Source organism: Salvelinus alpinus, chromosome 37 (genome assembly GCF_045679555.1).
Source record: "Salvelinus alpinus chromosome 37, SLU_Salpinus.1, whole genome shotgun sequence".
NCBI lineage: Eukaryota > Metazoa > Chordata > Actinopteri > Salmoniformes > Salmonidae > Salvelinus > Salvelinus alpinus.
Genome location: NC_092122.1, coordinates 15,840,148 through 15,862,223, shown reverse-complemented (window position 1 = coordinate 15,862,223; position 22,076 = coordinate 15,840,148). Strand labels below are relative to the sequence as shown.

At 44.3% G+C, this 22,076-nt stretch overlaps 1 protein-coding gene across 1 annotated transcript in view; it reads left to right on the top strand.

The window, feature by feature from the left end:
* LOC139565762 (semaphorin-3C-like) overlaps positions 1-21,760 on the top strand; it is a 48,078-nt gene extending 26,318 nt beyond the window's left edge. Inside the window, exons 5-18 of the mRNA XM_071386299.1 lie at positions 2,731-2,850; positions 3,720-3,810; positions 4,936-5,055; positions 5,290-5,432; positions 5,540-5,654; positions 6,250-6,319; positions 12,105-12,249; positions 12,589-12,811; positions 14,255-14,343; positions 15,002-15,043; positions 15,274-15,431; positions 17,024-17,091; positions 17,935-18,065; positions 19,199-21,760. Of these exons, the coding sequence (XP_071242400.1) occupies positions 2,731-2,850; positions 3,720-3,810; positions 4,936-5,055; positions 5,290-5,432; positions 5,540-5,654; positions 6,250-6,319; positions 12,105-12,249; positions 12,589-12,811; positions 14,255-14,343; positions 15,002-15,043; positions 15,274-15,431; positions 17,024-17,091; positions 17,935-18,065; positions 19,199-19,633 (1,950 nt within the window). The 3' untranslated portion in view covers positions 19,634-21,760. The remainder of the gene's footprint in view (positions 1-2,730; positions 2,851-3,719; positions 3,811-4,935; positions 5,056-5,289; positions 5,433-5,539; positions 5,655-6,249; positions 6,320-12,104; positions 12,250-12,588; positions 12,812-14,254; positions 14,344-15,001; positions 15,044-15,273; positions 15,432-17,023; positions 17,092-17,934; positions 18,066-19,198) is intronic.
* The last annotated feature ends 316 nt before the right edge of the window (positions 21,761-22,076 follow it).

The window sequence follows — 22,076 nt, the reverse complement described above, 5'->3', positions numbered from 1 at the left end:
AATGCAGTTTCTCCCTGACATTTTATTTGTCTTCCTGAATCGCAGCCCTTGTCAGGTTGTTATGGTTACCCTCCTGATGTGTATATATTCAATTCCTCCTTTACGATAGAATCTGGGGTCACCGGGCCTCCAAACTACGACCACACATTGTTAAGCACTGGAGGATGGCATTTGGGGAGAAATATTCCTTTATTGTATGTATAAAAGGTTGAGATTGATTAAATCCATGTTTAAAAGTTCCCTCACTGTGTGATCCTCCCTTAAAGGCCATCAACCTGGTTTTAAATCCCCTAATACAGTTGCTCTGGCCTTTCTCTAAAGGGGGGCTGTGGCTGGATAGTTAACCCAAGCAAGCTCTGGGACATGAAATTAGCTCATATGTAAATCTGCTATTGGATATGAGCAGACAGTGGGGGGCGTAGAGTTGATGGAGGGTGTCATCTGAAGGGTGTTTATCTGCTAGGAGGAGAGGGAATGAAAGAGAAAGTGAAAAGGGAGAGAAGGAATGAAGGGTGTGTGATGTTGGACGTATCATTGTTTTTCTCGGTAGAGTTGGTGTGCAGAGTGTGAGCGGACGCAGCTGCCCCGTTTCCGTGGGGATGGCCAAGATCCTAATGGCTCCCTGGGTGCTCCTCTTCTCCGCTGGCTCGCTCCGCGGTCTAAGTTTTTATTACACACAAAGCCCAGTGCTCCGGCCACTCCCACCTCGTGCTGAAGAGGGAAAGATTTCGATTGGATCTGTAATCAGATCACAGGGCTGTATATACTCAGCCCTGAAGACGGGGCTTTGACAAGATATCACTTTCACTGTTGACACGCTTTTTTCCACTCTACCAGTGCCAGGGAGCAAACTGGAAATAGCTATTATGATTGTACTTCATGACAGTATATACAGTTGAAGTCAGAAGTTTACATACACAAAGGTTGGAGTCATTAAAACTTGTTTATCAACCACTCCACAAATTTCTTGTTAACAAACTAGTTTTTGCAAGTCGGTTAGGACATGTAATTTTTCCAACTATTGTTTACAGACAGATTATTTCACCTATAATTCACTGTATCACAATTCCAGTGGGTCAGAAGTTTGCATACACTAAGTTGACTGTGCCTTTAAACAGCTTGGAAAAATCCAGAAAATTATGTCATGGCTTTAGAAGCTTCTGATAGGCTAATTGACATAATCTGAGTCAATTGTAGGTGTACCTGTGGATGTATTTCAAGGCCTACCTTCAAACTCAGTGCCTCTTTGCTTGACATCATGGGAAAATCTAAATAAATCAGACAAGACCTAAAAATTAAAAATAAATGAATTGGACACCTCCACAAGTCTGGTTCATCCTTGGGAGCAATTTCAAAATGCCTGAAGGTACCAGGTTCATCTGTACAAACAATAGTACGCAAGTATAAACACCATGGGACCAAGCTGCCGTCATACCGCTCAGGAAGGAGACGCGTTCTGTGTCCTAGAAATGAAGGTACAACAGCAAAGGACCTTGTGAAGATGCTGGAGGAAACGGGTACAAAAGTATCTACTGTATATCCACAGTAAAATGAGTCCTATATCGACATAACCTGGAAGGCCGCTCAGCAAGGAAGAAGCCACTGCTCCAAAACCGCCATAAAAAAAGCCAGACTACTGTTTGCAACTGCACATGGGGACAAAGATCGTACTTTTTGGAGAAATGTCCTCTGGTCAGATGAAACAAAAATAGAACTGTTTGGCAATAATGACCATTGTTATGTTTGCAGGAAAAAGGGGAACGCTTGCAAGCCGAAAAACACAATCCCAACCATGAAGCACAGGGGTGGCAGCATAATGTTGTGGGGGTGCTTTGCTGCAGGAGGGACCGGTGCACTTCACAAAATAGATGGCATCATGAGGGAGGAAAATTATGTGGATATATTGAAGCAACATCTCAAGACATCAGTCAGGAAGTTAAAGCTTGGTCGCAAATGGGTCTTCCAAATGGACAATGACCCCAAGCATACTTCCAAAGTTGTGGCAAAATGGCTTAAGGACATCAAAGTCAAGGTATTGCAGTGGGCCATCACAAAGCCCTGACCTCAATCCTACAGAAAATGTGTGGGCAGAACTGAAAAAGTGTGTACGAGCAAGGAGGCCTACAAACCTGCCTCAGTTACACCAGGTCTGTCAGGAGGAATGGGCCAAAATTCACCCAACTTATTGTGGGAAGCTTGTGGAAGACTACCTGAAAAGTTTGACCCAAGTCTAACAATTTAAAGGCAATGCTACCAAATACTAACTGAGTGTATGTAAACTTCTGACCCACTGGGAATGTGATGAAAGAAATTAAAGCTGAAATAAATCATTCTCCCTACTATTATTCTGACATTACACATTCTTAAAATAAAGTGGTGATCCTAACTGACCTAAGACAGGGAATTTTTACTCTGATTAAATGTCAGGAATTGTGAAAACAGAGTTTAAATGTATTTGGCTAAGGTGTATGTAAACTTCCGACTTCAGCTGTAAGTAGCAAGTGAGGAAAGTTGGAATAAAATTGGTAGCTAACCATTTGGAACTGTGTAATTGTTCTTTATGAAGCGTAGTCCCTGACCAATCACAACTTGGCCACTGTTAGCTTTTATGACCTTCTCAACATTTGCAGTCTGGAAGGATTTTGCTGTTGATAGATTGATTGACTGATGTGTGGATACTTTGGTTATTTCATACATGTACTAACCAATTTCCTCCCCATCACTCTGCAGCATGGATGTGGGAACTTCATCCGGGTGGTCCAGCCGTTCAACAGAACCCATCTGTTCATCTGTGGGAGTGGTGCCTACAGTCCTGTCTGTGCCTTCATCAACAGGGGCAGGAGACCAGAAGTTAGTATGCTCCTTGACCTATAGTCAGACCATGACAGCTATGCTATACTTGACCTACAGTACAGTCTCTACCACCATATTCTCATACAAATGGAAATTCCTGTGGATATGTGATGTGGATATTGCTGAAACGAAAGCTTCGTAGGTTTACGGCTGGGCATCTGCTTCTGAAACCAAACTATGGGATTTTTTATGTTTCATCTGGGGCAAGAGGAAGTCTGTCTTAATCCAAGACATCCTCAGGAAAGCAGCCATTTGAGTTTAGTCGTGTGTGTCAGTCTCTCTGAGACAGAGAAGAGAGGGATGGAGGAGCTGTCTGACCCGGTCTCTGGCCACCCGGCCCTGGAAACGAGACTGAGAAACCCCTCCAGGAGAAAAGCGCTCACTGAACTCATTCATAGTTACAGCAGTCTGCAGCGCCTGCCAAATGCTAATCGGCACAGAGTTCGAAACCAGGCTCTTTCTGCAGTATGGTGTCTTCTGTCATTTAGGGTTTTGTTTGAAAAGCTGCTTTGCTCTGTTTTTCGGGGGGATGGGACGGGGGGATTTTCCGCTGACCGCCAAGATTGTAAATTCAGATGATCCATTTCACTGTGAGGGGTGGCAGAGGGCCAGGTCTGAGATGGAACCACAGCATCTCAGCCCATCAGAGGACATGTTCTTTTAATGTCCCGTACAGACCAGTAAAGGTAAAGCCCAGCGCTGGCTTTGTAACTCTTTAAACCAGAGGGATAAAACCTTACTCTTGATTACCTTGAGAACATTTGAAATGCTCATAATCTCATATTTATTGCTAAAAAGAGCGGAGGGTAGAATTCTGCCAAATTCCCATTCTAAAATCTGTTATTTACATTTTTCTTTTCCTGTAGGAGCAAGTGTTCCACATTGACTCCAGAGCGGAATCTGGGAAGGGAAGGTGCTCCTTCAGTCCTAGAGTCAACACTGTCTCCGTCATGCTTAGTAAGTTCTCTGTCCCTCTATTGGCTCTATTTATGTCTCTGTAGCACGCGTCATCCAAAAACACAAACTGCTATACTTCAACACCCTATGGTTAACCCCACTCCCCATCCCCCTTATCGGTGACCCTGCCGTAGGTCGGGCCGCACACCCTCGTCACTCTGTGTCGTCCTATGGTCTCTGATTGGTTGACGGGTGTCAAGTTGCTGACGAAATAGCCAGAGTCACCGTGTCGCACGCACAGCTTGCCTTTCTGACACCTGAGCCCCGTGGCGTCAGCAGCCCTACCCATCATCAGCCCCTCAAGCCCGGGCCGTCCGGTCACAAGGCGGGGGTTGGCAGAGAGGAGGTGTAGTGGTGGCAGAGAGAAGGCCTCTGAGTCAGACTAGTGGACAATCAGGCCTGTGTCTGGGCTAGATAAAAAGGCTCTATCTCCATACTGAACCCCTCATATGAGCCTTTGCTGTCTGGGGGATGTTGACACCACTGTTCCCCTCAGAGCAGCCAACCACATACAAACACTCACACTTGGACCTGAGCCATACTGCCAGAGTACATGCTGCTGCATGCTGGGCTGGGGCTGATGGAATGATGAAGTGACAGAGTAATGGAATGATGAAATGCACAGCGGGTGTGGAGAGGGGAAAGAAAGAGAGAGAGTGCGGGCTCACAGCCAGGGTCATTAGCAGAGTACAGGGAGATCAAACACTATGGCTGTAAATCCACTGTTGGCTCCATTACTGTTTACTGTCACCATTCCCTGTCCACAGTGATGTACTGTCTCTGTAAATAAAGGCTGTCATTGTAAATAAGAATTTGTTCTTAACTGACTTGCCTAGTTACATAAAGGTTAAATATTATTATATAGTTGTGTTTATTCCATCACCATTGAATTCACCATTGAATATGAACCCAGAATGTCCGTTGACACAGGCACATCTTTGTTCCGTTGGCCGTTAATAGTCAGTGATTGATCTTGTGTTGCCAAGTCTCCAGGGTCAGGGGCTTGCTTTTCTCAGTGGACAAGTTCCGGTAGTACAAGTTCCGGTAGTACCTCCCTGTTACACTCTGTTTTCTTCCATGTTGTGCCTTAATGAACACAGCCCTGTATGTGTCTCTGTGTTCCAGACCAGGAGCTGTTCTCAGGCATGTACATAGACTTCATGGGGACGGACGCTGCCATCTTCAGGAGCCTCACCAGGAGGAACGCAGTGAGGACAGACCAGCACAACTCCAAGTGGCTGAGTGGTGAGCACGTACAGCAGAAACATATGAAGCACATGTAATGTACACCAGAAGTCTCCATCTGTGACCCTGAAAAACTAGAGTTTGGGCAGGCTTTTATTCCAGCCCTGCACTAACACATCTGGAGTTGGAGGTCCACATTTAGTACATCAAATGTACTTCAACTACTTTGACACTGGAGACAATGGACAGAACGTTATACTATGACATTTTAACCTGTTTATTTACTTTCCATAGAACCCATCTTCATAGATGCCCAGTTAATCCCAGATGGATCGGATCCCAACGATGCTAAACTTTATTTCTTCTCCCGGGAGAGACTGACGGACAACAGTGGGAATACCAAGAACATCCACACCATGGTCGCTAGAGTGTGTCCTGTAAGTGTGTGTTCAGGAAGTGTGTGTGTACGTGCGTGTGTGTGTGTGTGCATTGCATATGTTTGCATGCTTGAGACATTAACATGCATCTCTTTCAACGTCTACAGAATGACATAGGTGGCCAGCGTAGCCTGGTGAACAAGTGGACCACGTTCCTGAAGGCCCGGATGGTGTGTTCAGTTCTGGAGGAGGACGGCACCGAGACACACTTTGACGAGCTCGGTGAGGAATACGCCAACACCTACCTACTGTGTTCACCAAGGCCTGGAACATTCGGTTCCAACCCAAACCACTTCTCCTGTTTACCTAGAACTAAACATCTCCCTGGCCAGTCTCTACAAATACCAATGTATCTCAGATTCTCAGGTGTTTTGGATTATAAGAAGGGTCTTTACATCTGTTTCTTGACCTTCTCAGTATTGAAAGAATTCATGGTTGCACTTTAGTTGGCTAGTCCACCTGTAGATGCTATACAGACTATCTACAGACTATTAGTAACATGTAAACTATCTACTAACCCTAGCTCTAACCCCAACCTTAACCCTTACCCTAACCTTTATTCTAAACCTAACCCTAACAAGAGGTTGCTTATCAACAGATCGTTTGTTGATAATATGACACTCCGGACTATCCAAACAGAGTGACCCAATTCATCCCTTTGTATTATTTTAGTCTTTTGTGAGTCTATGGAGGTCTGTCAAAACAGACATTCATTAAATTCATCTCCACTTCAGACTCTTCCATTCCAGGAGTCTTAAACGATAAGGTGCATGATGAACGCTGACTCCATAACACAACGTTGTGTTTTCCCTTCCAGAGAGTGTGTTTTCACTGGAAACCGATCACCCCAAGAGCCTCCTGGTGTTCGGCGTCTTCACATCCACAAGGTGAGGCCAACGGTAATGTTGCTCGAGCCTTAGTGGCTATGCTGACTGGCATGGCAGCACCGGATATCACTAGGAATGAAGCAGACATGACAGGAGCTCCTGGATAGAGACCCCCAGTCAGCATAGCATAGCCAGTCAGCATAGCATTTAAAACTTTTTTTTTAATGTAACCTTTAACTAGGCAAGTCAGTCAAGAACAAATTCTTATTTACAATGACGGCCTACACCAGCCAAACCCGGGCGACGCTGGGCCAATTGTGCGCCGCCCTATGGGACTCCCAATCATGGCCAGATGTGTTGCAGCCTGAGATGCAGTGTCTTAGACCACTGCGCCACCTGGGAGCATACTCTAGTGACCTGCATGTAGTACCAGGGGAGGCTGGTGGGAGGAGCTATAGGAGGAGTGGCTCATTGTAATGGAATAAATGGAAGGGAGTCATACATGTGGTTTCCATATATCTTATACAGTTCCATTTACTCCATTCCAGACATTACAATGAGCCCATCCTCCTATAGCGCCTCCCACCAGCCTCCTCTGGCACTACAGTATTTGTCTCATTGACTTAACTTTACCATACCGTTCTCATTACATTGATCACTTTTCCTTATGTACTAATAATGCAGTTAGTGAGCTCTGCTTCCTTTCTCAATGTTGACAGCAAGTTCATTATGCATGAGTATCACCATGCATTGAGTATCACCATGTAGTACCCCTGGTGCTTCCTGAGGTCCACTGTTACTGTATGTGGTAACTCACACTATATGTGTTCATTTACTTTATTTATCCTCAAGGGCTTTTGCTGGATGGCTATGCGTGCCTGTTACGTGTACTCACTGGATTGTATTCACTAGGAACTAAACAGAAGCAAACGCATAGAAACGGGAAGGGAACTATCAATAAGAAACACGTTTTCTTTTTTACATTGCAAAACATTTTGCTTTGGTGTGCACTAATGAATACAACCCTGGTTTCTTTAATCATCAAGGCTAATTGGACAGTATCTAGATCAGGGTTACTCAACCTTGTACCGTGACCCTTCCATAAATCCTAAGGAAACGCTTGTATATTTTGACCCTGCCCATAGGGCTCTGTAGTGCACTATATAGGCAGGAGTGTGCCATTTGAGACTCATCCTCTCTCTATAGCCAACACAAACAGTCTGTAGTCTCCAGGCAATGTTGTCATTCGCATCTCTCTCTCCATAGACAACACAGTCTGTAGTCTATATGCAACATTGTCATTCTTATCTCTATAGCCAACAGTCTAGTCTCCAGGCAATGTTGTCATTCCTATCTCTCTAGCCAACACAAACAGTCTGTAGTCTCCAGGCAACATTGTCATTCCTATCCCTCTCTCTAGCCAACTGTTACGTACGCCTCTTAGAGAGGGAACGCAACACCCTGCTACAACTCAACGTGGAGTAAAAGAGGTATGGGATTGTAGGTGCGAGTAAGGATGACAAAGGCAGAGAATTTATTGTTTACTGGGAATTTATTCCTTCACACGGTAAATTGGGGGAAAAGGGGCTGAACGGAACCTAAGCAAAGAAAGTAAATGTCAAAGCCCCCTCTCCTACCTTACCTGCCTACCCACTACTTACCTAATCTTTTAGCACCACCTGGCGCGCTAACCAAAATACAGGGGGTGGTCCACCCAGGTCTTACCTAGTGTGTATAGACAGTAAATACTACAGGTTATGTATGCCCGCAGGCCTCTTGCCTAAGCCCTCCCTAGATGCCTTCCACTTCCCCCCTGGGAACACATGAAACAGAATAATACAAACGTAAGTAATCAATTTCAAGAATCAAAAAATCTGCATCCTATTGGCACACACATAACTCAGATCAGCGGTTACAAAAAGCTGTCTCTGAGCAACAACCAACACAGGACATCACCTTCAGCTCTCAACAACAACCAACATAGGATATAACCATCATCTCTCTTAACAACAACCAACACAGGACACACTAATCATCTCTCTTCTGAGCAACAGAACACTGGCTTATATAGCTGGAGAAGGAGTCTGTAATGGCATACAGCTGTATCCTCTGACAAGAGGGCGGGGTCAGCTAGCAATAGGGAACGACCAATCAGCTGCTTGGGGGAATTTCTGGAAGCCATCCTGAAACACACACATTCAAACAAAACCACAACACATAAACTGGGGATACGTAACACCAACACAAACAGTCTGTAGTCTCTATGCAATGTTGCCATTCATATCTCTCTCTCTCTAGCCAACACAGTCTGTAGTCTCTATGCAATGTTGCCATTCATATATCTCTCTCTCTCTAGCCAACACAGTCTGTAGTCTCTATGCAACGTGGTCATTCATATCTCTCTCTCTCTCTAGCCAACACAGTCTGTAGTCTCTATGCAACATGGTCATTCATATCTCTCTCTCTCTAGCCAACACAGTCTGTAGTCTCTATGCAATGTTGTCAGTCATATCTCTCTCTCTCTAGCCAACACAGTCTGTAGTCTCTATGCAATGTTGCCATTCATATCTCTCTCTCTCTAGCCAACACAGTCTGTAGTCTCTATGCAATGTTGCCATTCATATATCTCTCTCTCTCTAGCCAACACAGTCTGTAGTCTCTATGCAACGTGGTCATTCATATCTCTCTCTCTCTCTCTAGCCAACACAGTCTGTAGTCTCTATGCAACGTGGTCATTCATATATCTCTCTCTCTCTCTAGCCAACACAGTCTGTAGTCTCTATGCAACGTGGTCATTCATATATCTCTCTCTCTCTCTCTAGCCAACACAATCTGTAGTCTCTATGCAACGTGGTCATTCATATATCTATCTCTCTCTAGCCAACACAGTCTGTAGTCTCTATGCAATGTTGTCATTCATATCTCTCTCTCTCTAGCCAACACAGTCTGTAGTCTCTATGCAATGTTGCCATTCATATCTCTCTCTCTCTAGCCAACACAGTCTGTAGTCTCTATGCAATGTTGTCATTCATATCTCTCTCTCTCTAGCCAACACAGTCTGTAGTCTCTATGCAATGTTGTCATTCATATCTCTCTCTCTCTAGCCAACACAGTCTGTAGTCTCTATGCAACATGGTCATTCATATCTCTCTCTCTCTAGCCAACACAGTCTGTAGTCTCTATGCAATGTTGCCATTCATATCTCTCTCTCTATAGCCAACACAGTCTGTAGTCTCTATGCAACATGGTCATTCATATCTCTCTCTCTCTAGCCAACACAGTCTGTAGTCTCTATGCAACATGGTCATTCATATCTCTCTCTCTCTAGCCAACACAGTCTGTAGTCTCTATGCAATGTTGTCAGTCATATCTCTCTCTCTCTCTAGCCAACACAGTCTGTAGTCTCTATGCAACGTGGTCATTCATATATCTCTCTCTCTCTCTCTAGCCAACACAGTCTGTAGTCTCTATGCAATGTTGCCATTCATATATCTCTCTCTCTAGCCAACACAGTCTGTAGTCTCTATGCAATGTTGTCATTCATATCTCTCTCTCTATAGCCAACACAGTCTGTAGTCTCTATGCAACATGGTCATTCATATCTCTCTCTCTCTCTCTCTAGCCAACACAGTCTGTAGTCTCTATGCAACATGGTCATTCATATCTCTCTCTCTCTATAGCCAACACAGTCTGTAGTCTCTATGCAACATGGTCATTCATATTTCTCTCTCTCTATAGCCAACACAGTCTGTAGTCTCTATGCAACATGGTCAATCATATCTCTCTCTCTCTATAGCCAACACAGTCTGTAGTCTCTATGCAACATGGTCATTCATATCCCTCTCTCTCTTTAGCCAACACAAACAGTCTGTAGTCTCTATGCAACATGGTCATTCATATCTCTCTCTCTCTCTAGCCAACACAGTCTGTAGTCTCTATGCAACATGGTCATTCATATCTCTCTCTCTCTAGCCAACACAGTCTGTAGTCTCTATGCAACATGGTCATTCATATCTCTCTCTCTCTCTAGCCAACACAAACAGTCTGTAGTCTCTATGCAACATGGTCATTCATATCTCTCTCTCTCTATAGCCAACACAGTCTGTAGTCTCTATGCAACATGGTCATTCATATCTCTCTCTCTCTATAGCCAACACAGTCTGTAGTCTCTATGCAACATGGTCATTCATATCTCTCTCTCTCTATAGCCAACACAGTCTGTAGTCTCTATGCAACATGGTCATTCATATCTCTCTCTCTCTCTAGCCAACACAAACAGTCTGTAGTCTCTATGCAACATGGCCATTCATATCTCTCTCTCTCTCTAGCCAACACAGTCTGTAGTCTCTATGCAACATGGTCATTCATATCTCTCTCTCTCTCTAGCCAACACAAACAGTCTGTAGTCTCTATGCAACATGGTCATTCATATCTCTCTCTCTCTCTAGCCAACACAGTCTGTAGTCTCTATGCAACATGGTCATTCATATCTCTCTCTCTAGCCAACACAAACAGTCTGTAGTCTCTATGCAACATGGTCATTCATATCTCTCTCTCTCTCTAGCCAACACAAACAGTCTGTAGTCTCTATGCAACATGGTCATTCATATCTCTCTCTCTCTAGCCAACACAGTCTGTAGTCTCTATGCAACGTGGTCATTCATATCTCTCTCTCTCTCTAGCCAACACAGTCTGTAGTCTCTATGCAACATGGTCATTCATATCTCTCTCTCTCTAGCCAACACAGTGTGTAGTCTCTATGCAACATGGTCATTCATATCTCACTCTCTCTAGCCAACACAGTCTGTAGTCTCTATGCAACATGGTCATTCATATCTCTCTCTCTCTAGCCAACACAGTCTGTAGTCTCTATGCAACGTGGTCATTCATATCTCTCTCTCTCTAGCCAACACAGTCTGTAGTCTCTATGCAACGTGGTCATTCATATCTCTCTCTCTCTATAGCCAACACAGTCTGTAGTCTCTATGCAACATGGTCATTCATATCTCTCTCTCTCTAGCCAACACAGTCTGTAGTCTCTATGCAACATGGTCATTCATATCTCTCTCTCTCTATAGCCAACACAGTCTGTAGTCTCTATGCAACATGGTCATTCATATCTCTCTCTCTCTCTAGCCAACACAAACAGTATGTAGTCTCTATGCAACATGGTCATTCATATCTCTCTCTCTCTAGCCAACACAAACAGTCTGTAGTCTCTATGCAACATGGTCATTCATATCTCTCTCTCTCTAGCCAACACAGTCTGTAGTCTCTATGCAACATGGTCATTCATATCTCTCTCTCTCTCTAGCCAACACAGTCTGTAGTCTCTATGCAACATGGTCATTCATATCTCTCTCTCTCTCTAGCCAACACAGTCTGTAGTCTCTATGCAACATGGTCATTCATATCTCTCTCTCTCTATAGCCAACACAGTCTGTAGTCTCTATGCAACATGGTCATTCATATCTCTCTCTCTCTAGCCAACACAAACAGTCTGTAGTCTCCAGGTCTCTATGCAACGTTGTCGTTCCTATCAGCACAATGTGTTTCTTCCTCTCGCTCCTTCAGGCTTTCTCCTCTGTTTCGCTCGCTGAACAAAGGCTCTCTCTGTATTACTGATGGTCATGTGGTTTTTAGGGTCCGGTCCAAACCACATCATATCCTCATAACCTTCTGAGTGGTGTGGCAGTAAGCTTCACCCGGATTTGATGGCTTGGATATCCTATGAACAGCAGGGTTTAAAGGACTGTGATGTTTTAACTGGGTGGATCTGGAGCCTTCTGGGATGTCAGTTCACGTCACACTGACCGCCGGAATGTGTGTGTGTCGTTTCCCACAGCTCAGTGTTTAAGGGCTCGGCCGTGTGTGTCTACAACATGGCGGACATCTTGACAGTCTTCAATGGGCCGTTCGCTCACAGAGATGGGCCGAACTTTCAGTGGGTGGCGTACCAGGGACGGATCCCCTACCCCCGGCCTGGAACAGTGAGTTTAGGATCTAATATCGGTATTGAACTCAAAATAAGACAAGAGCTCCAATGCAAATGTACAGTTCCTTGTTGTTCTCCTACACAGTATCTACTGTGTATCTACTGTGTATCTACTGTGTATCTACTGTGTATCTACTGTGTCTCACTGTGGTTGAGGAAACCATGTCAGAGAAACATTATGCAATGAGGATGAGGACAGCAGAGTTCAGGGTCAGGGGTAGGCTTTTCCTTTATGTACCTTTGTCACAGAGCTGAGTAGTAGGGATGTATTCACCTCCATAACAAATCTCTCTCTCTCTTGCTCTCTCCTTCCCCCTTGCCTCCCTCCCTCCAGTGTCCAGGCGGAGCCTTCACCCCTCACATTCAGAGCACCAAGGAGTTCCCTGATGACGTGGTGACGTTTGTCAGGAACCACCCGGTCATGTTCAATTCTATCTACCCCGTGGGCAGGAGGCCCCTGGTGGTCAGAACGCAAGCTGACTACAAGTACACCTCCATCGCTGTGGACCAGGTGACCGCCGCAGACGGGCACTACCAGGTCCTCTTCCTGGGCACAGGTTTGTACTCAACGATACATCCTTATTGGTCTATTAGAGACAACAGGCACCCATTCCCACCACACAACATACACACACCACAGGCTGGGAGCAGCACAGGGTCAAGCCTGTACATCGCCTACATCAGCACCTAAGTAGCTGTTCAGGATGCCTGTTCATGATCTCTCATTCAGATTAACATTCTCATATTCCTCGTCTCGCCACTTGTGTTCCATAACCATCAGAGTTACACTTTAAAGAGCTCTGACTAATGCGGTGGGTTACATGAGTGGGATGCTTCGTAAAGAGTGTGACATCATCCATGATGGAGCATCCATGTTGGCTACGGATGCTAATAGATCTCCAGGCCCCAGCATGACAGCCTAAACGACCTGTTCTCTCTGTCACCAGGGGGTGGCGCCACCACAATGCCCTCATTATACATAACCCACTTAATTCCATTATATTCTATATTATAATAATCTATCTCTGCTCTCTCATGCCATAACACAGGCGTTTCATAGGCAAACGATTACAGAGGGGATATGAACTCAAGATAAGTAGTCTGTCTCGCTCTTCATTGAATAGAACAATAGACTACACTATAACGAGCTGCAACAGAGACAAATAGACGTTCAGGAGGGCGATGCAGCCCACTGGGTGGAGGAAGAGGACAGGTCTGAGCAACAGAGGGGCGTGTGGAGCTGGCTGAACGTCCTGCATCCCAGGGAGCCTCTCTCCTTTCTCTCACCCACAGCTGTTTATGTTTATCAGCCTTCCAGTCCTCCAAGATTCCTGAAGACATGCCAGTAATGTCAGACTGCAGGGCGGAGAGGTGGAGGCTTTGTTTCAGGGATGTGGAGAGTTTTTTTCAGGGATTTCCGGGAGATCTTGCTGTAACTCTCCTCTCTCCTCCCTCTGCTCGCTAGCTAACTCCTGGAGAAACAGAGTTCTGCCCCTTCCGTGGACTTTGTCCGTTCTCTTGTCTGTGGGTTCTAAAGATCACACACCAACTGACTTTACTGTGGATGCCAGTCACAGCAGTCGAGTTTAATTTAAACCCAAATATGTATTTTTTTTTTTACATTTTTGAATTTAACCTTTATTTAACTAGGCAAGTCAATTAAGAACAAATTCTTATTTACAATGATTTCGCTAGCACTCTAACTTTGCTAATTTCGCTAACCACATGTGTCAGTGTTCGGTCTGTGGTGAGGTTGGTGTGTGTTTAGTGTGTGTAGGGGTTTGTGCCTATGTATATGGATATGGAACCGATAGATGCACACACACACTACAAGTTCATGTTTTTAAATGTATGTCAATTGTAAAGTCTTTTGTCTGTAATGTTTTATTTTGTTATGTGTTGGAGCCCATTAAGACTATCTGTTGCCGTTGGCTAATGAGGATCCTAATAAATCAAATCAAAATGTCTCTCTCTCTCTGTGTGTGTGTGTGTGTCCTCAGACAAAGGGACAGTGCAAAAGGTCATCGCTCTCCCCACAAACCGCTCCCTGGACCAGGATCTGATACTAGAAGAGCTGGAAGTGTTTAAGGTTTGAATTCTCTCTCTCAAACACAGACAGACATCAAAGGCAAGACAGAATAGGAACTCTTGGCTTCTTCACAAGGGGCCGCAGACTGTACTCCTAAGGGAGAGGCATTCAGGAGAGTGATGACCCGGGCGCTAGACCACCACACAAGACTGATGGGAAGCATACTGACATTAGAGGGCGTTGCTAGTCACCCATACCAACCCTCACAAGCTGTGTTTTATCTCAGCCTGATAAACAAAGCAAGTCATCCGTGTGATCAAGGCCCAACCAAGCTAATCTCTCTCTGCACCTGGACTACACCGGTCTCCCAGTCTCCCACTAGTGTGGTTTGACGTGTCATCGAGGTCTCACATAGTGTTCCTACTAGTGCCGTGCGGTGGAAGGTTACATGGTATTCAATAGGATGCAAGATAACCTGAGTGTGTGATGAATGAGTGAGAGTGTTGATTAAAAGATCCCTCCACCGAATGTAAAGGACCAAATGTATTTCCTAAGATTTACAGTGTGCAACAAGGACTAGCTCAAACACACGTACCGTCTTATGTAATATGACATGATAAGATAAGAAAGTTATTATGGTCCATTACTTTTATGACATTGGGTCACAACATTTGTTACATAAGATTATTGACATTGTGGCATGTTTCTCTCTTCCCAGAACCAAGCTCCAGTGACAAACTTGAGAATATCTTCCAAAAAAGTTAGTATATGCAAGCAGTGCTTAATGTATCTCAATATTGTTTCAAAATGCTTCTGATTAGCTCATTGCTATTGCCTAATGCAATGGTTTATTTTCTGCATTAAAATTGTGACTCAGCCGGAAAGCCAGCTAATAAGCCATAATTGTCCGTGATCTTAACTTAATTAAGTCACTCTTCCACTTATTAAAACAAACAGTGTGGTTGACATTTGAACTGTTTTGCCTTGCAGCAACAGCTGTACGTAAGTTCAGAGCATGGCGTGTCCCAAGTGTCTCTGCACCGTTGCCATGCCTACGGCTCAGCCTGCGCCGACTGCTGCCTGGCCAGAGACCCCTACTGTGCCTGGGACGGCCTGAGCTGCTCCCGCTTCTACCCCACTGGCAAGAGGTACGGTACTACAGACTCTGGTTGGGGTCAACATCAACAGTACAATACCAGCTGTGAGAAAGGAGCGCTCTGAAGCAAACTGAGCGGCACAATTAACATTTGACAGTGTTATTCCACTCTATGCTGCAGTCTGCTTTTACCCATAAAACATTGGTGCTGAGGACCCAGGTGGTTAAGGGTTACAGTATAGGGCAACACTTCACATAGCTTAGGTGTTATTCATGGGGAATGAGTACAAGTCATTATACAGCTCTTAGTTGTTTGTTTGGTTTTCCCCAAAATACAAAAAGGTTTGAGCTAACGACATACTGATGTTACTGTAATTACATAGCTAGGTTATTCCACTGGTATAAGGCAATGTATTAGGCTGGTTATACAATGTATCTGCAGGTCGGAATGATAACATACACTATAGAAAACATTAAGAACACCTGCTCTTTCCATGACCGACTGACCTGGTGAATCCAGGTGAGAGCTATGATCCCTTATTGATGTCACTTGTTAAATCCATTTCAATCACTGTAGATGAAGGGGAGCAGACAGGTTAAAGAAGGATTTTTATGCCTTGAGGCAAGTGAGACATGGATTGTGCCTTTGAACGGGGTATGGTTTGTGTCAAACCGGCAAAACGGCAACACAGCTGGGGTTTTCACGCTCAACAGTTTCCTGTGTGTATAAATAATTGTCAAGCCTGCTCCCGCTCTCCCTCCCTGGCGCTCGAGGGCGCCAGGCTGCCCAGCACTACGTACTCCTGCCACCATCATTACGCATACCTGTTTCCTTCGTCAAGCGTGCATCAGCGACTCACCTGCTTTCATTTCTCCCCTATATCTGTCTGTTCCCGACGTTGTTCCCTGCTTCAGCATTATTGTCGTCATGTCGTTTTGTTAGCATTGGAGTTATCAGGATCCAGCATCCCTGTGGAACGCTTTCGACACCTTATAGAGTCCATGTCCCGACGAATGGAGGCTGATCTTAAGGCAAAAGGGGGGGGGGGGGGTCACGCAACTCAATATTAGGAAGCTGTTCATAATGTTTGGTATACACCATGTATTCTTGAATTGATCCAACCTTAACCATAACACAGCCGTAGCACAGTGAGTGATACTGTTCTACTTTGAACAGTCCCCCCTCTGGTTTCCCTCCTCACAGGCTGGTCAGCTGCCATTGCAGTCAACCGCAGTTCAAGTTTAGCTTGGTTAGGGAACAGAGGCTGCTGGAAATGTGGCTGCTGTTTAAGCTCTCTCTCCCTGTAGCTGTTGGATGGGAAGCGACTGAACCATACAGTAGAATAACACTGTCAAATGTTCCTCACACCGCTGTGTCTGGCTCAGTGGTCCTTCCTCACTGTTGATATTATGGAATTTTAGACATTTTCATAATGGTCTAGAGGGTTGGTATAACCATGTTTCTAAGCTACTGGGCTTTGTGAAATGTATGTATTCTCCAACTAGTTTGTGTAGGCAATGAAACTAGATATACAATATATTTGACAGGATTCAACGTTTATGCCACTTCACAGTACATAACATATATACGGGACTGTATTCTGGCATTGTAAATATTTATGGATGGTTATTTTTTCTATACAGAAGGAGCAGAAGACAGGACATCATCCATGGCAACCCACTGACTCAGTGCAGAGGATTCAACCTGAAAGGTATGACAACATCCAGCCAACGTGTACCCAATGCCTGAGAAACCCACAGCTCTGTTGAATTTGCCGACAAATGGATTAGCATACCTATCTGATTTCCTTGACTCATTTGCTCTGTGGCTGGTCTATCCCAGCTGTACTCATTTTACTCTAAAAGGGTCTAACATAGATTCTGTTGGTTTATGGGTAATTTGAGTTCAGGCCCTCTCGTGGTTCAGCAGCAGGTGCATAGTGTTTTACTGTATTGTCCCCTTGAGAGTGTGTGTGTGTGTGAGTGAGTAAGCAAACAGACTATACAGAGATGATTCACTCAATCAGCTGTCGGCAAGCGGTCTTACAAGGGGAGGAGCTACAGTCCTCATAGTGCCACATTCCAGTATAAGTCTGTGTAATTGAACATATGTCATGGGACTAAACCATATGGTCATTGGTGCTAATTAGTCTATACCCTGTCATCCATCCAGCATGGGGATGAGCTAGTTGGCTGGGACATAAACATCAGATGGCAATGCTGTCAGTTAAAGACCAGGTCAACATAGCTTGTTCTACTATACAGATATAAAGTGCATCTCAGTGGGGATGCAATCTGACAAACAAGTATACTTGGGGGATAATCTTAACTTGAGTCAAATTTCTTTAGTACATTGAAGTCAAAGGGAGACTATGTGAAAATTAGACTTCAGTGGAAGATAGGATTCACCCCCTAGTGACTGGGAGGGTTTGGTTGTACTGCAGGTGTCACTAACCCTCAGGTCAACTTTTGACCCTGACTCTTGGGACCTACATCATACAACTGTGTGGTTAATGTCTCAGTGAGTTGACGTGTGTGAAACGCTCTTGTTTCAGCGTACAGGAACGCGGTGGAGATGACCCAGTATGGGGTAAAGAACAACACCACCTTCCTAGAGTGTCTTCCTAAGTCCCCTCAGGCCTCCGTCCGCTGGCTCATCCACAGAGACAATGACAGGAGGAAAGAGGTCAGACAACAACTTCCTGAGTCAAAGTGAATTGAGAAGCTGGGTTGAACCATAGAAATGGAATGATTCATTCTGTGTGTTCAACGTCAGAGCTGGCTCAATTGGCTCAATTCCGACTCCAGTTTCTTGCAAATCAATGACTTTCTAAGCAAATATGGAATCCCATGACGTGAAGGAGGATTGAGGAGGCATCGTTTTTCCTCAGTCAGTAACACACGGGACATTATCAAACACGTCGTTACAATCGAATGATTGTGTCGAATAATTGTGTCGCATGCATTGATCTAGTTGGAACTAGATCAAGGCATTTGACACAATCCTTCGATTGTGATGACGTGTTTGAAATAATATCAGACCACTATCCTGGCACGCCTCGGGGATGACGTTGCAAAGTATTTATTGTCTGTGTAACAAGATAATGAGTAGTGATATACTGTAGATCAGATGTGATATGGGACCTAACTAATGAGTCTATTCTCAACGGGGGAAACATTTCACATTACTGACACCCTCTAAGACTTCCTGCTGCCCATCAGGCCATGAGAAATGATACGGGGCTGTGCAAAGAGAGCACCTGCTCTTTGATAAAGATTCACATCTTTTACAGATTTCACTGTTTGTAGCTCATGAATAATATTTATATCAGAGATTCTATGAGAATGAGTTTTCCAGGTGTTTAAAGACGTCCTCCAGTGATTTTTGACCTTTTACTGTTGAAAAGCGATATCCCCAGTATACATACAGTAAAGTACACACTAGAGGGTAAAAAATGTTCGTTTTCAGCAAAATTGTGTTTTTTAGACACAACTGCAAACTTCAAGGAGCAGGACATTCATGGCTGATGGGAAATCGTGATGTCATGGGCCACCCCCCTTGCTTGAGGAACAATAGAGAACAAAAGAGGAAAGCCCCACCCCCCTTGTGCTATGTTATGACATATCTGGACCACCTATTGAGATGTGCCTTACATTAAGTAAATCCAGTGTTAAATGAGGTGAAAAGGAGACTGGAGTGCCACTTGAAGTTGATTTGTCTTTACTCGATTTACTTGACTATAGATCATGCTGTGGGATAATGTTATGATATAGGACAATTAAGACCATTCTGCTGACACCTCTCTTTCCCCCTGCCAGGTGAAGCTGGGTGACCGTGTGGTCGCCACTGACCACGGCCTGCTCATCCGCTCCGTCCAGCTGTCCGACCAGGGCCTGTACTATTGCCTGGCCACAGAGAACACCTTCAAGCGCACCGTGGCCAAGCTCCGCCTGCGTGTCCTGAGTGAGGCCATGGTGTCAGTGCTGATGGACAAGCAGCAGTCTCCCTGGGCCTGGGCCAGCACCCTGCACCCCAAGGCCCTGCTCTCAGCCTTCAGCCCTGCAGAGAGCCTGGCCGTACAGCAGTACTGTAAGGAGAGAAAGCAGCTCCAGAGCTTACAGGGGGCCAAGCAGCAGAAGGGGCCGAGGGGAGGGCCTCCTCTACGGGGAGACATGGCCAAGCTCAAGCCCCTGCTAGACCTCCGGAAGAGCCGCAACCGCAGGAACCACCTGGAACTGCCTGATGATGTTTGACTGGGGGAGACAAGGGGTTTTAATAGGGCTGTGGAGAGGGGGGTATACATGAACACACACACCTGGCCACACACACAACCCCCGAGCTCCCACCCTGCCCAGAGGTAATGGACCTGAACTGAATGCTTCCCCAGCTCTAGCTACTATAGGTTTACAAGGAGGAAGTGGGACTCACCCTGCCTGGGGCTGTCTGTAGTCTTATATGCATGAGGTACGCTGACCAGATTACTGTGATATACATACACACCTCACATCCTGTCACACTCGCCATTTAGACAGAGGTGTAATCCCTGACCCTGGATCAGGACACATGGAGATGTGTGGATTTAGGCATCAGGTTCAGGTGTCTTAGGCTACATACACAGGATGACTTACTGCATTCACTGCTGCTCACGTAGTTGTATGATAATACTTGCCACACATGTATACTGTAGTCACGCTATACAGTAGGCAATGGTCTGATAGCAGTAATGTAGTATATTGCAGTATAGACATTTATAGAATGGGGAAATGTATCAGGCAGCATGTAATGGCTTAATATGAATGGATGTCTGGTCCATGGAGAACAAACCTGGAGTTACAGATGGTGACGATTGTGATTTGAGTAGGGAAATCATTGGCATATTAATTTGCATATCCAAGAAGGATGTTTTATAGGGAGCACCCTAGCTGTTTACACTCTGCTCTGCAACTGTACATTGACTCATATTCATATCATATTCATCCATATGAACACTGTTTACAACTACCACCTGTTACAGTTTTACATTTGACAAAACGACAGGGCTATCACCAAGATCAAAACAAATCCATCATTGTATGACCCGTTTCTATGTACACGTTGTAGCTCTGTCTCTATGGAGGAACTCTATCCCTCCTAACACCAGATAAAATGGCAGCACTGTCTATACAAAGGGCATATTGTCCATACTAAGTGGTCCCAATAAAAAATATTCCAGCCTTGGAAATGAAAACATAGTGGCTAGGCCAAAGTACACCTCCAGCTCAGCTGCCACCCATATGGACAGTACTGTTACACTAGAACATGTAGCGCTGTGTGAGCAAAGAACCTTTGTTGGGAGGGATTCTGCTCAATTTATTACAGGAACACAGGCAAGACCACCCTACCTTAGTCATTTTCTAAACATCACGTTTAATAGGACAAAGGTCATGTAAAATGTTAGGTCACAGCATCCTTACATTCTGTCTTCTTTCCTGTATTTATTCACATTACTTGGAATATTTATGTTCTTAAATGGTACGGGACATTGTGCCATACTGTACAAGTATCTTTCCATTATCTCTTTGATAGTGTATGATACTGTGTTGTCAGCACATAAGCATGTTAATGTATATAAAATCCATCTAAACTTTGTGGCTATTTGCAATACATCGCAGGATTGGTTTTATACCGATGGAGTATAGCAGTCACGCACATCCTAGCTTTTGTATTCAGGTACATGCATGTATACACTTCTGATTTTGGGGTTTGCATTTTCTTGATCCATGATTTGATGAGATATATTTAATCTCCTTACTGAGTTTTAATTTCACGTACAGCAAGACAGACATGCACGATCAAAAAGAATCATGAAGACCATTTCACTTGAATATCATTCGAATCATTTTGAATAATGCATTTAATTCACAGTTTGTGAGATGGTCAGATTGGTGCACTCTGTTTATAAAGTGTGAATAGCTCTTTCCTGTTTGTCTCAGAAGTATAGTCTGTGTAGATGTATTCATGGTTGGTATGTGTACAGAGTGTTTTTCATCCTATATTTTCATCATTGTAACTTATGTCATTGTGTCCAGTTTTTGTGGATCGGCGCTTTTGAATGTGACCCTAGTGTATATAATTTAACATATTTCATCAAATATTCTCGACCGTATCTGCAAATCGTAGAGATACTATTTTCATTTTGACAAAATATTTTTTGAAGGTCTGGCTTTTCCTTAACATAAATCTCTAGACTGACGACTCATTTAAGTTTTGAGAACAATTCAAACTTTTAACAAAGAAGTGTCGTCATAGTGATGTTCAATGTCATTTCCATGTTATCGTAAAACTGGTGTATTTCTATTTATTAACGTCATGACAGCCTGAATAAATGCATTTAGAAAGTACTTTGAATTTCATACATTTTGGTTGTAAGTAGTCATAGATGAATATGACAGGAGAGGAACAGCAGGATCATTCCAATGAGCAGTAAGTCCCCATATTTCACTTATCTCTTCAGATGTGATACACTTTCACCGGTTACAGTCACGCTTAGGAATTACATAGATTTATTGAATGTATGAAATTCATCTGAGGTTGGTGGCACCTTAATTGGGGAGGACGGGCTTGTGGTAATGACTGGAGCAGAATAGGTGGAATGGTATCAAATACATCAAACACATTGTTTCCATGCCATTTTTTTTACTCCATTCCAGACAGTAT